At 38.8% G+C, this 13,457-nt stretch overlaps 1 protein-coding gene across 1 annotated transcript in view; it reads left to right on the forward strand.

Moving 5' to 3' along the window:
* Window positions 1-8,267, forward strand: part of LOC140234009 (uncharacterized) — an 8,834-nt gene extending 567 nt beyond the window's left edge. Inside the window, exon 2 of the mRNA XM_072314092.1 lies at window positions 7,822-8,267. Within this exon, the coding sequence (XP_072170193.1) occupies window positions 7,822-8,063 (242 nt within the window). The 3' untranslated portion in view covers window positions 8,064-8,267. The remainder of the gene's footprint in view (window positions 1-7,821) is intronic.
* Window positions 8,268-13,457: the final 5,190 nt, after the last annotated feature.

The raw sequence follows: 13,457 nt of genomic DNA on the forward strand, positions 1-13,457 counted from the left end.
CCTCATAAATTTGCAAATTCAAACAAATTCAGCAGTCCACCAGGAACACATCTGTTCCCAATAAACTTAGCCAGAATGAAATGAGATGGAGTTTCCTCTCTCCCCCTGTATTATAATATCTCTCAAATGTTTTTGAACGACAGCCTCTCCACCTAACTACCACCCACTTTCCTTTCACTTGTCTTGGTAAGAGCAGCAGAAAAACACTTCTCCCATCAAAGTACACACCAGATATATTTCTGTTATCAGGTCGACCTTTTTTTGTGAATCACATTTCCTTCCAATATTTCAAATTCCCTATTTCCCTCATGGGCTTAAACATTTTTCAGCACTTCTTTGTAATGTTGAGATGGAGTGAGTACAGCATGCACTTTGGTGCTGTTGTAATGTTCTTTAGATTTCCTGCTTTCAATTTGATTTTTCCCCCATGGGGAGAATAGGGGACAGGGCTGGCAATCTTTTTGTATTCAAATATCTTAGCCTGTTTGACAGCCTGTTTTCTTATTATTTTTGGTTCTTAGAACAGTCCAGCGTGTTTGTCTAGATCTAGTTCATGCTACACTATCATATCTGCCTGAATGATCATGCTTGGGTGTGCCTACTCTTCTTACGTATTGCCTGTTATATTCCATTCCCTTTGATTGACAACCAAAATGCTGTTACAGATGATCAAAAACTTATATCACCACAATTCTGCATTGTAGAATATGAAAATGTCAATTTTCCACAATTCATTTGTTGACAAATTATGCATTTGTGATATAGTAATTCATTAGTGATGTAGATGTATTTGATGATTGCCCCGGAGTTAAGACATCTCTTTTTATTAAAATATAGGAGTGTCACTGATGAAGCTCAGCAAGTTGTGCAATCACATGATTATTTGGTAAGGTGGATATCAATTTTCACCCAGTCCACAATTGATAGACTTTGACAAATGAACAAAAACCAAAAGAGTTGAATGCCAGAAGAAGAAAAAAAAATGCAAGGGCTCTTTCGAATTATAGCTCACTAGGTTGGCTCCCCCTGTAGTTATAAAACAAGTAGGGGAAAATGCCACAGAATGAAATATGCATGTAATTTGTCACGCGATATTGTTCACTCGGATGGCGTACATGCATCAAGTTGACTCCACTTACCGAGATTTGTTCAGGAGTCCGATTTCCGAGGGGGTAGGGACAGACGGGAATGGAGCGTGGTGGCACGAGTCCTTACGACCCACTCTCGTGCCACCAAAACTCGGCCGCTTTGCTCCCCGTCCCCCGTGGGACTTCCCTCACATCCTGCCCTGGCTGCTAATCATGTGATGCAGAGGGATGGATGAAGACAGCAGTAGAAGCTGACAGGTGGTGCGTTCACACTCTCTCATGTTCACATTGACAGATCGTGAGTTCTCCATTAGTTATACAATAGCAATAACAATAACAAACTTCATTCTTATGGTGCATATCACCAAAGAATTGGTCCCTATACACTTTGTACATAGAGAAAGAGAAAGGAGCGATTTATAGAAATGCTCAGAAGATGCTCGGGAGAAAACATGCAAATCAATTCAATTTTAGATGGCACAGTAACAATCTTTTTTTTTTTCAAATATCTACATCAGTAACCACCACTGATAGTATCACTAATGGTGTAAATAACTGTGCAAAGACATACAGTACATTAGAGTAGTAAGAGTGAGAGATGAAGAGATAGAGAGACAGATGAAGAGAGATAAAGGGAGAGAGGAGCAGTTGGTAGGAAGAAGATGCATGGAGAGTATGTTCCAACAGAAAGTTTGATTTTCTTGAAAAGTGCAAAACAAAGTAGGCCTATCAAAAGTGGAATATGAAACTTGAGCTATATCAAACCGACAATACCTAGACAATCATAAATCTTACCCTTCGCATTTATCCTAATAGAGTTCAGCAAAAATTAATTTTATCTACGAAATATTGAAATGAGGTACTGCATATGCCATACATTTCGCCAGTCTAAATTTTCGCGAATTGGGACTTCCCGACAATTTCGCGAGTGGTTAAATTCGCGATCGTGGAGTCCTGTACTGAACGGAGAAATGTATACACGTACGTCACAGTCATATCGGCATTAGAGTCAATATTTTTGTGTGTTTTTAATTTCGCGAATAGCAGCTGACTCGCAAAATTCACAAAAATAAAAGCCTCTCGAAATATTCAGCGTATACAGTATATAGATATACATGAAACTGACTGCAGGTGACACTACATATGTTTGACCATGGAAGCTACGTTCAGATGTCCATTATATACTGTGATAGATGACTTTGTCAATATATATTAAAGGCATTATTTCCCATTTGCAGATGACACAAAACCCAGCTTTAGTGCTTCAAAATAGTTCTAAAATGTTAGTAAGAGAGAGAAACAACTAATGTAAACATTTTGATAATTATGATAAATGTTAAGTATTGGTAAATAAACCAAATGTGAGGAAGAGTTATAGTAAAAGTGTTTCTAGACTGAACTGCCTACAGTTATGGTTTGAGAAAAATAGTGATATCTCCTTATATTTTAGGATTTATTGCAAAATTTTTGTACGGTATGTTTTGTGATACAACTGACCTACACATATGCATCAAATGTGATAGCTCAAACCTATCTGAAAATCACTGCTTCCAATGGTAAACAATACCTTTAAATTGTATATCAGGTGGTCTTTATATGCCGCAAATGTTATTTAAATGTACGTGCGTAGAGTAAGAATTTCGAATGTTTTGCCAGAATGAACTTCAAGATTCTTAGTTTTATCATAGCTTTTCCATCCTGACTTCTGGACTTCCGTTCAGAGATTCTTTTTCTTTTAGTTTTTAGCAGTGTAATTGAGCACATGAAGAAGGAAGCATTGTTAAAAATTTGAATTTCCAAATTGAAGTGTGGAAATATGATGTCCAGTCGAGACTGTGCTGTTCTCTCTATAGAATTGTTTCATATTGATTCTGATTCTTGCAGCGCCCTCAGGAGACAGATTCAGGACATGAGTAGTGGGATGTCACAACCATTAGGTGGGAAAAGATGAACTTAGGATATTGAGAGACTTTCTATTATCAATTTATCAGAGTGAGGAGCTTCTTATGAAATGTCATTTTATGTCCAAGACCATGCAGATGACCTTTAACCCTGAATGTGCCACATTCACTTCTATACTCCTTTGATCATGTGCCACATTAGTGTATATGCCAAGTGGTGGAGTGCCATGATTGTATTTACATGCAGTCAGCATGCAGTCATTATTAATGCCTATTGATCATGCAAATTTGTCAGTGTTTGTGTTGGGACACCTGACTAATACTGAAACATCCCTCTCAAATTGTTTGCCTATCAGGAAATATTTTGCGTGGAGTCATCTGTTGTTAGAGATCTTAAGCCTCCAAATATTCAACCAATTCAACACCTTGTTATTACAAAATGAAAGATTCCCAGGTCATGCGAGTGGCACCTTGAGATTAAAGTAAAAAATGATGCAGGGCAGAAATAGAACAAAGGCAGTAAGGGTCCTCAGACAAGAGATGAGATGTCAGAGTTGATTGCTATGAATACTTGAAATGTTCCCAAGTGTCCTTTACCATCACAATTGCATGACTGGAATGTATGAAGACAAGAAGAGTGGACATATCACAAACACTGCCCTGACTCTCTAAATGTATCATATCACTTGACAAAACTATGCAATATTTAGCAAAAACACTTTAAAGGTAAAACATAGTTCTCATAATAAATTATGCTTGCAGAAAATGTGGATTTTTGTTCTAAAGCGGACACATATGCATCGAACATGTGAACTAACACTTGCATAATGCAATATCAGTTGAGTAATGATGAAGATATGATATAATGAAAATGGTAGGCCGACATTGCAGTTTGAGAACCCATGCAATCGTGGTTGTCTGCATAACTGTTCTCTCTGTGATTTTCACAAGTAAGTCCAATCGAACAGATGTGATCTACGTGCTTTTAGTATACTACCTGGATGAATCAAAATCTACGTAGATATATTGTTGCATAATGTTTTGAAATCAGTTACCAATATTTGACAAATCAGGCCATAACATTATCAATCAATCCTCCACCAAGTGTGAATCTCAAGCAGCTAGTTAAGAAATACATGTATGATTGCTAGGGCATGATCAATAATCGACATTCTACATACACTCTACTGAATGGGGAGTTCTCTTCGGGAATAAGAGTTTTGTGCTACAATTGAAATTATTTTACACTTCTGATTCAAATGATCCCAAAATACTCCAAAGCAACTCATTATCCTTGCAAATCACATCAGCCAGACAAGATTCTTGGTAGAGTTTTTTGATGTATAGCGAGAAAACACAAAATGGTGGAAAATGAATATTGAGTCAATGTGAGAACTATGTTTTGCCGTAAGAACCTATCAAGATGAAAATGAAAAAGATAAAACTTGATTGTACTTCATGTAACAGCTTTGTAATACAGAAATTGACAGCTATCAACTGCTATCTTCTCCTTCTGTTTCCATATCCTCTTAAAATAGAGAGCACATCCTCAGAAATTAAATGTAATTGTGATTGTCATTATACCTATAATATCATGACAATTCTTCACAATTGGGCTAGAAAACAACAACAACAACAACAACAACGACAACAAGAAACACACATGCACACGTACACATGCTCAAGCACATGGCACATGATGGTTCAGTGTTAACCTCAGGTAGTTGACTACATCATTGCTGCAATTAGCCATCATTATCCCCTAACTCCCCCTCACACCACCTTCGCTGGGAATACCAAGTTTGTGTGAACACCCTACGGTCACCTCACTGTCCCCGCTGGTGAAGGAGCAGTGTGATGGAAGCTGTGAGGAAGAGGTGTCGGACTGGCAGAGTGAGAGATAATTTCCTGGAAATTGGAGAATGGTGCGCATTTTGTGGCTGCTTCTTCAAAAATTTTAGGGGGAAAATGAGGAAAGAGAGTGACGAAAAAATCAATATTCTAGCCCTGGGCATCCCTGGATATTGTAAAAGTGTGAAATCAGAGGAGAAAAGCAAATGATTGATGATTCGGACGACTGAAAATCTTGTGAAATCGCATCAATGGACAGGGTTAATGAAATGTATTTCATTTCGCGGCTGCAGTGTCGTCTTCTTGTTATTACTCTCAGCTATCCATTACTGTGACACTGCCAACCTGTTAATTTGCATTAACTCTTGGCAAAAGTGTTGACGCATTGTCATTCCAATCTAAACTCTGCATCATTTTGTTTATGTAGTCATTCAGCACTGAGTCATTGTATTCCACATACCTCTGCTCAGTGCTCTTGTATAAATGCTCTCAGGGGCTTAGAATAGTAAGATTTTTCATATTGATTGATACTTGAAAGTGAAAATGTCTCCAAATAAGGTGACAACTTATTTGCCTGGAAGTCCTGAGGACGTTGCTGCGACATCTTTGAGACATCTTTCTGGAGACCTTTGTGGAAACATCTCCGTTACGTCTCTGGTAGCTCACCAATGGGTCTCTTCAAGGTCACAGAGATGTCTTGGAGACATTGCATACAAAATTAGTCTCTGTGACTAGGTCAAGACTAAGGAGATGTCACAGAGACATGGAAAAGTCTCCTAGACCAGCTGGAGACTGGAAAGTCTCTGAAAAAAGTTGAACATGGTTGATTCTCTTGTGACTCCCTGCAGACCAGGCTAGTCTCCAGGAGAAGTTGCAGAGTTGTCTTCATGACTACTCTGAGAGATGCGTAAAGCAATATAAAGAAAATATAAAGAGAATTCCACAAAATTTCATTTTGTTTTTTAAAGTACACATTCCCTCGACTTGTTACTGATGTTTTAATAGGGGTCATATCATTTCCCTCACCTTCTGAAAGAGGCAAGTCGAGTGCTCTTTTATTATGAAAGAAAAGTGGAAATATATGTTGAATTTCCTGTATAATGTTCTTTGTACTATTTTATGCATGTGACATCACAGACTGGTGGAGTCTTCTCATCAAATGATGGCAGCATTGAAACTTCAAAAATTCATGGCTTTTGATAAGATTGTCCAATTTGCCTCAAACTTTCACTTATATTATGTTCTACTAATATTGCTATATTCACTCAATTCACATGTATATGAAGATGAACTTGTCCTCTAAGGTATTTTCTCAGATATTCTCTGGTTTTTTACACTCTGTAAATGTATTTGCCATGCCACAGCAAAACATGTACTTCAAATTCAATCTCCAATTTACACCTGCCCAACAAAAAAAGTGAAATGCCAGTGGCACAATTCCTACAATCTTTAGGATATTCATCTTATCAGTACCTCTTACAAAGAAACCAAACACTCATGTACAACTTTCAAATTTCTTCTGCATTTACAAGGAGACATATTACACTCCCCGTCAAAATCACAATGGTTATTATCTATCGCAAATATTTTTTGTTATGCAGGGCTAGGGAATGTGTGGTTAGCACAAGGGGGTGGATTTAGTGCTGCATGGATTTCACACACCTCAAAAGTTAGACTTTTTGATATGTTTATTCAAGAGTGGAGAGCAGCAACATGGTCAAATAGAATCTGTACAAATTATAGAATGTTTAAGGATAATTTGATGTTAGAGAAGTATTTACAAGTCTTGTGTAAGAAAGAGTATATTACATTAAGTAAATTCAGATGTAGATCTAATGGATTACCCGTTAATAAGGGCAGGTTTGATGCAAGCCTGACAGATGAATTGCATTGTACTATTTGTTCATCCGACGATATAGGGGATGAATTTCATTATAATTTTGTTTGTCCCTTTTTCAACAAAGAGAGATTATTGTATTTACCAAGTAGCTAGACGGCCAGTAGACCAAGTGCATTACATATGGCCAAATTATTCAATTCAGCTAATGCTTGCCATTTGAAAAAACTAGCCAAATTTGTCAGAATTATTATGTTTCAGTTCTCTTCAATACCAAAGAAGAAAGACAGTATTTTTTGTAGAAAGTAAAGTAGATGTGAATGTTTGTTTGTTTGGTAGAGTAGTTAAACGTCCTTTCCGCCTTGTTTTGTAAACATATTTATTTATATCTGTTATTTTCACACGTACATGTACATTATCACTTATATTTTTGTATTCATATATTGTAAATATGTTTGTACTCTCATACCCCGAGAGGGGGTCGATAGAGTCAATAAAATCTTACAAATCTTACACATCTTACAAAGGAGGTGAGGCATATTTGCCATTATTTCATTCATTTGATCTGCAGCTGATCCAAGCTTGCATGCTCTTTCTTCCAGATTTTCTTAAAGATGAGACTCCTTGAAAGTGATCATTTTGAGACTAAATGTTCTCAGAGTTTTAAACATTGAATTTCATTTTATATTTTTACTCATATCTCTCTATATATCTATATGTTGGTTTATGTATATGAAGCAGCTCACTCATCTATATGGCTATCTTCCTCTCTATTGCACTTAAATGCTTTATCTTATTGGATCTCTCCGTCTTCTTTTTCAAAACTTTTCCAATTTTTCTAACTATCCATCATCCCACACTTCTCCCTGTCATCATCTCCACTCCTGCCCCTCATCAGCTGTCTCATTATCAGACCAGGCATATTCTACATCACTCCTCCATCACCCACAAACCATTTTCTCTCCTCATCCGTCACCTTCCCGTAACCAACGACCATCACCACCACCACCGAAGCACCACCAGTCATCAAAAGCCATCATCCAATCACCATGACAACCAATTAATGCTCTCCGTAATCTCACCAAATCATCATCTCGCCACCCCATCTCAATCTTGTCTCTCCTCTTCTCTCTTCCTATCCTAGATCCCAGAGATACCAAGAGGCTCGTCGGCCAGGGAAAGATGAAACCCCAGCATCTGCCCAAGACCATCAACCGTGCCGCTGGAGGGGAAGTTCTCACTCTGCTTTTTTCTCCTGCCCCCATCTTGGCGAGAAGATTCCCCAAGAGGGTTGATGGAAGCTGGGGAAATCGTCTGGGATGCGGCGTTGCGATGATGGAGTTACAGCATCCGGTAGAGTCTTCCAGATTAGTCACCCAGAGGTAGTCAACATCCAGAGATGGTTAAAGATTAATTCCCCAGCGGGGAGGTTAAATTGTTTTTGTTCCTTCCTTTACAGAGTTTCAAAATTCTTCCCTTTTTTCACCATTAATGCATATCAGCAAGTTTCTAGCTTTGTCTGCCCATGCATCATCACACACCACTCTTATCACTCATGGCCAGGATAAAGATGGCCTCAATTTTTTTAAAAGTAAATATTCATATAAAGCATGGTGCTTCTATGTAAGTGCAGATAACTAAGATGACACATTTTTCATAACTTTGCATCCTACAAATGTGGCAGCCACTTTATGATTTACTTTAAGGTGAAATCCCAAACCATCTCCAGGTTGATTGTAATAACTAGAGTACAGTCAAAATAAACAGTGTGGTAAAAGTTTTATTAGAATCTGACATGAATTAGGGATATCTTAATGCTATTCATCACTACCTCATATTCAGATAAGGTGAGTTGACAATGTCATTATCTCACAATTCTCACATTGATGACCAGACAAACTTATGAAATAAAAGAAAGTGACGTGTTCAGTCCATATTTCAATGTCAACTTATTTCGAGTCATTATTGCATTGCTCTTACAAACATAATTTGATAGAAAGTAAACAGTTTTTAAAAATTTTATGCAAAAAAGAATGTAGTGAAATAATAAAATCAAGGAAATCTAATAAACTTCTGTTTGAGTGCACTGTACATGTATGAGTCAACATGATTATAAAGTTGAATATAATGAAGTCAAAAGGGGCCTGAGCTTTCGATCCTAGCTAGAAGATTCTGCTAGGATCGTAAGCTCAGGCCCCTTTTGACTACATTTTACTCCATTGGCTCACCACTATTGGATAAGCAGTTTTCAGCAGCTTTTTTTTGCTACAAAGTTGAATGTAATGACATATCATGCTCAAGAGCGATATTAGTCCCAACTACAGATTAATATTGGAAGAAGTGATGATGCTATCACCTCAAGAGTCTCCCACCAAGCTGAACATATTTTTGACATGAAATCAATAAGAATGTGTTGAATCCTTCGTATGCAGTTATTGTTATGTAGCCTTGTAACCTAGCAACAGTGGCTTTAAATGGGGGAAGAGATTGTTGCTACCAATCATCCAAGAACATAATTTGTATAATGTTACAGTGCACTCCCGTTATAACAAACACAGATGTAATGAATTTCTGATTGCAATGAAGTAAAAATTCAGGCTGCAACATTATTAGCTCTGTGTTTACCATTGCTTATTTGTTTGGTTATAATGAAATTTCAATATAACGAAAGAAAACTGCCCGTTCCGAGGACTTCGTTATAACGGGAGTCCACTATATTATGTGCAAACCAGTGGGAGAGTTGTTATGTGATGATATTAACTTTTCCCCCATTTTTGTTCCTTTTTTTTTGTGTCTGATGGACATGAAACCTTTGCACATGAATTTGATTTTACCCTATGTACTAGAGTCAACTGTAACCTTGTATGGACATGTACTTCTAATCCATTATGATTTGGCATTTGCATGATGAAAATGTGAGTTAAATCCTGGCCTGAATAACCAATACAGGTTTTCAAGTATGAGATGATATTTTGTTTTCAGTTCCTGCTTACGTAACACCATAGCATATCAAAGTTTTTTTTTTTGCCGTTTCGACCTTTACACATTGAAAGAAGCAATTGATATCACAGAATTGTTTTTATTCTTGTAACCATGGAGATTACATTGCAGACTGATTGTGAGAAAGAGATGATATTAAGCAAGCAAAAAACAAAAAACAAAAAACACACTCTCAGTTTTACACACTGCATCCCATACGCACACACACATGCACACAAAAGAGTGACAACTGACGATTCAGTAATTTGGGGGGGGGGGGGAGGGTGGCTATGGGCAGTTTAAGGAAAAAGGGTTAAGGGGTCTTTCAGTTCTCAATGTGGAAATGGTGCTAATAAGTGTAACATGTTTTATTTCATTTTGACATTAATTTTTAATGTGTTTGTGCAGATATTTACTCATGTGGGTGAAAGTAGATGGGAACATATTAAGTAGCACGTAAGTGGAACTAAAGCAGATTTATAATCTAAAATAAAATGGAAAATTCTTAACCAATTGATCACTTATTGTGAATTTTGTACACTTTCACTTTCACTTGGAGAGTTCATAATAAAGGTACTTCTAATTAGGCAAGTCCAACTTCTGCATACTGTTATTCAGGACATAATCTCAAAGAATTTTATATATCTCATTCCACTGACATTGTAATTCTGATTTGAATATGGCCTACAAGAGAAGCTGCAAGTACTTAAAAGCACCTTTGTCAGTAGTTTCCTATGTGTATGAAATGTTATGTGTGCTTTTACACAGTTGTTACTGTTAGTCATGCCTGGTTGCCTTCGTGACATTCTAATGAATAAAGTTTTGTCTATGCCTTTACAGAACAACAACCGTGTCCATTTAAGTGTGTTTTAGCATGTTTAGTGTGTCTAAAGTGCAACGGCGTAAATCCATACTGAGGAGTGGGGGGGGGGGGGGGATGATCGGCGATAGTCACCATCACCACGATTACAAGCCCATAACCGAACCGGCGCAGCCTTGAGGGGGACGGGGGTGAGAGAAGCTTGGTAACCCCCCCCCCCCCCCCCCACACACACACACACACACACACTTTATAGGGATCGGATGTCTCACTCTTTTGCATGAAATATAAAGTGGGAGGAGAGTGATATATTTCTGACAAACTGTTACAAGCGAGCTTGAAAATTGTGACATTTTACAGTCCCAAAACTGCAGTTTGTGACTGTATTTTGTCCGCTTTGGAAATTAAGGGGGGCACCGGGTGAAACTGCTGGCAATTACTACTGACAGCAACATCAAGAGAATGGCATAACAATTAAATGCGAGCGAGCGAAGCGAGCGAGCTTGAAAATTTTGACATTTTACAGTAAAAAAAAAACCTGCTGTTTTGGGCTGTATTTTTTCGCTTTGGAAATTAAGGGGGGCGCACAGGGCGCAACTGCTGGCAGTTCGTACTGGCAGCAACATCAGGAGAATGGCATAACGATTAAATTCGAGCGAGCGAAGCGAGTGAGCTTGAAAATTTTGACATTTTACAGTCCCAAAACTGCCGTTTGTAGCTTTATTTTTCGCTGTGGAAATTAAGGGGGAGCACCGGGCGAAAACTGGTTGCAATTACTGGCAGCAACATCATGAGAATGGCATAATGATTAAATGCGAGTGTGCGAAGCGAGCGAGCTTGAAAATTTTGACATCTTACAGTCCCCAAAACTGCCATTTGTAGTTATATTTTTCGCTTTGGAAATTAAAGGGGACGCACCGGGCACAACTGCTGTCAATCACTGGCAGCAACATCAGGAGAATGCCATAGCGATTAAATGCGAGCGAGCGGAGCAAGCGAGCCTTAAAATTTTGACATTTTGCAATCCCAGACAATGTCGTTTGTAGCTGCATTTTTTCGCTTTGGAAATTAAGGGGAGGCACACCGGGCGAAAACTGCTGGCAATTACTGGCAGCAACATCAGGAGAATGGCATAATGATTGAGCGAGTGAGCGGAGCGAGCGAGCTTCAAAATTTTTGACTTATTACAGTCCCCAAACTGCCGTTTGTAGCTTTATTTTTAGCTTTGGAAATTAAGGGGGGGGGGGGGCACCGGATGAAACTGCTGGCAATTACTGACAGCAACATCAAGAGAATGGCATAACAATAAAATGCGAGCGAGCGAAGCGAGCGAGCTTGAAAATTTTGGCATTTTACAGTAAAAAAAAAACTGCCGTTTTGGACTGTATTTTTTCGCTTTGGAAATTAAGGGGGCGCACAGGGCGCAACTGCTGGCAGTTCGTACTGGCAGCAACATCAGGTGAATGGCATAACGATTAAATGCGAGCGAGCGAAGCGAGTGAGCTTGAAAATTTTGACATTTTACAGTCCCCAAAACTGTCGTTTGTGGCTGTATTTTGTCGCTTTGGAAATTAAGGGGGAGCACCGGGCGAAAACTGCTGGCAATTACTGGCAGCAACATCAGGAGAATGGCATAATGATTAAATGCGAGCGAGCGAAGCGAGCGAGCTTCAAAATGTTGACTTATTACAGTCCCAAAACTGCCGTTTGTAGCTAAATTTTTCGCTTTGGAAATTAAGGGGGGGGGGGAGCACCGGGCGAAAACTGCTGGCAATAACTGGCAGCAACATCAGGAGAATGGCATAATGATTAAATGCGAGTGAGTGAAGCGAGCTTCAAAATTTTGACAGTCCCAAAACTGCCGTTTGTAGCTATGTTTTTCGCTGTGGAGATTAAGGGGGGAGCACCGGGCGAAAACTGGTGGCAATTTATGGCAGCAACATCATGAGAATGGCATAATGATTAAATGCGAGTGTGCGAAGCGAGCGAGCTTGAAAATTTTGACATCTTACAGTCCCCAAAAACTGCCATTTGTAGCTATATTATTATTATATATATTTGTTGGAAATTAAAGGCGACGCACCGGGCACAACTGCTGTCAATCACTGGCAGCAACCTCAGGAGAATGCCATAGCGATTAAATGCGAGCGAGCGGAGCAAGCGAGCCTTAAAATTTTGACATTTTGCAATTCCAGAAAATGTCGTTTGTAGCTGTATCTTTTCGCTTTGGAAATTAAGGGGAGGCACACCGGGCGAAAACTGCTGGCAATTACTGGCAGCAACATCTGGAGAATGGCATAATGATTAAATCCGAGCGAGCGGAGCGAGCGAGCTTCAAAATTTCGACTTATTACAGTCCCAAAACTGCCGTTTGTAGCTTTATTTTTAGCTTTGGAAATTAAAGGGTGTGTACAGTTCTGGTCGAGGTGAGGATTTAGCTTTTGACGTTTTGCGAGATATTTAGAAACCACTCTATGAGATGTCAAAGAGCATGCAATTCTAAGGGGTATCAAAAGTTTATTTGATGAAAATCGGTTTTGAAATAGCTGAGATATCCAAAAACAAGGTGAAACAAAGATATCCTAATAAAGTTGTGGCCTGTCGCCTTTTATTATTATCACTTTTTTGGATATCTCAGCCATTTGAAAACCAATTTTCATCAAATAAACGTTGAATCCTTCTTAAAATTACATGCTCTTTCATATTTCATAAGAGGTTTCTCATTATCTCACTTAAGAATGTTGAAAACATGAATCCCCACCTCAACCAGTACTGTACAGTCCCTTTAAGGGGGAGCACCGGGGGAAAACTGCTGGCAATTTATGGCAGCAACATCATGAGAATGGCATGATGATTAAATGCGAGTGTGCGAAGCGAGCGAGCTTGAAAAATTTTGACATCTTACAGTCCCCCAAACTGCCATTTGTAGCTATACTTTTTGCTTTTTGAGATTAGGGGGGGGGCGCACCGGGCGCAACTGC

Source organism: Diadema setosum, chromosome 10 (genome assembly GCF_964275005.1).
Source record: "Diadema setosum chromosome 10, eeDiaSeto1, whole genome shotgun sequence".
NCBI lineage: Eukaryota > Metazoa > Echinodermata > Echinoidea > Diadematoida > Diadematidae > Diadema > Diadema setosum.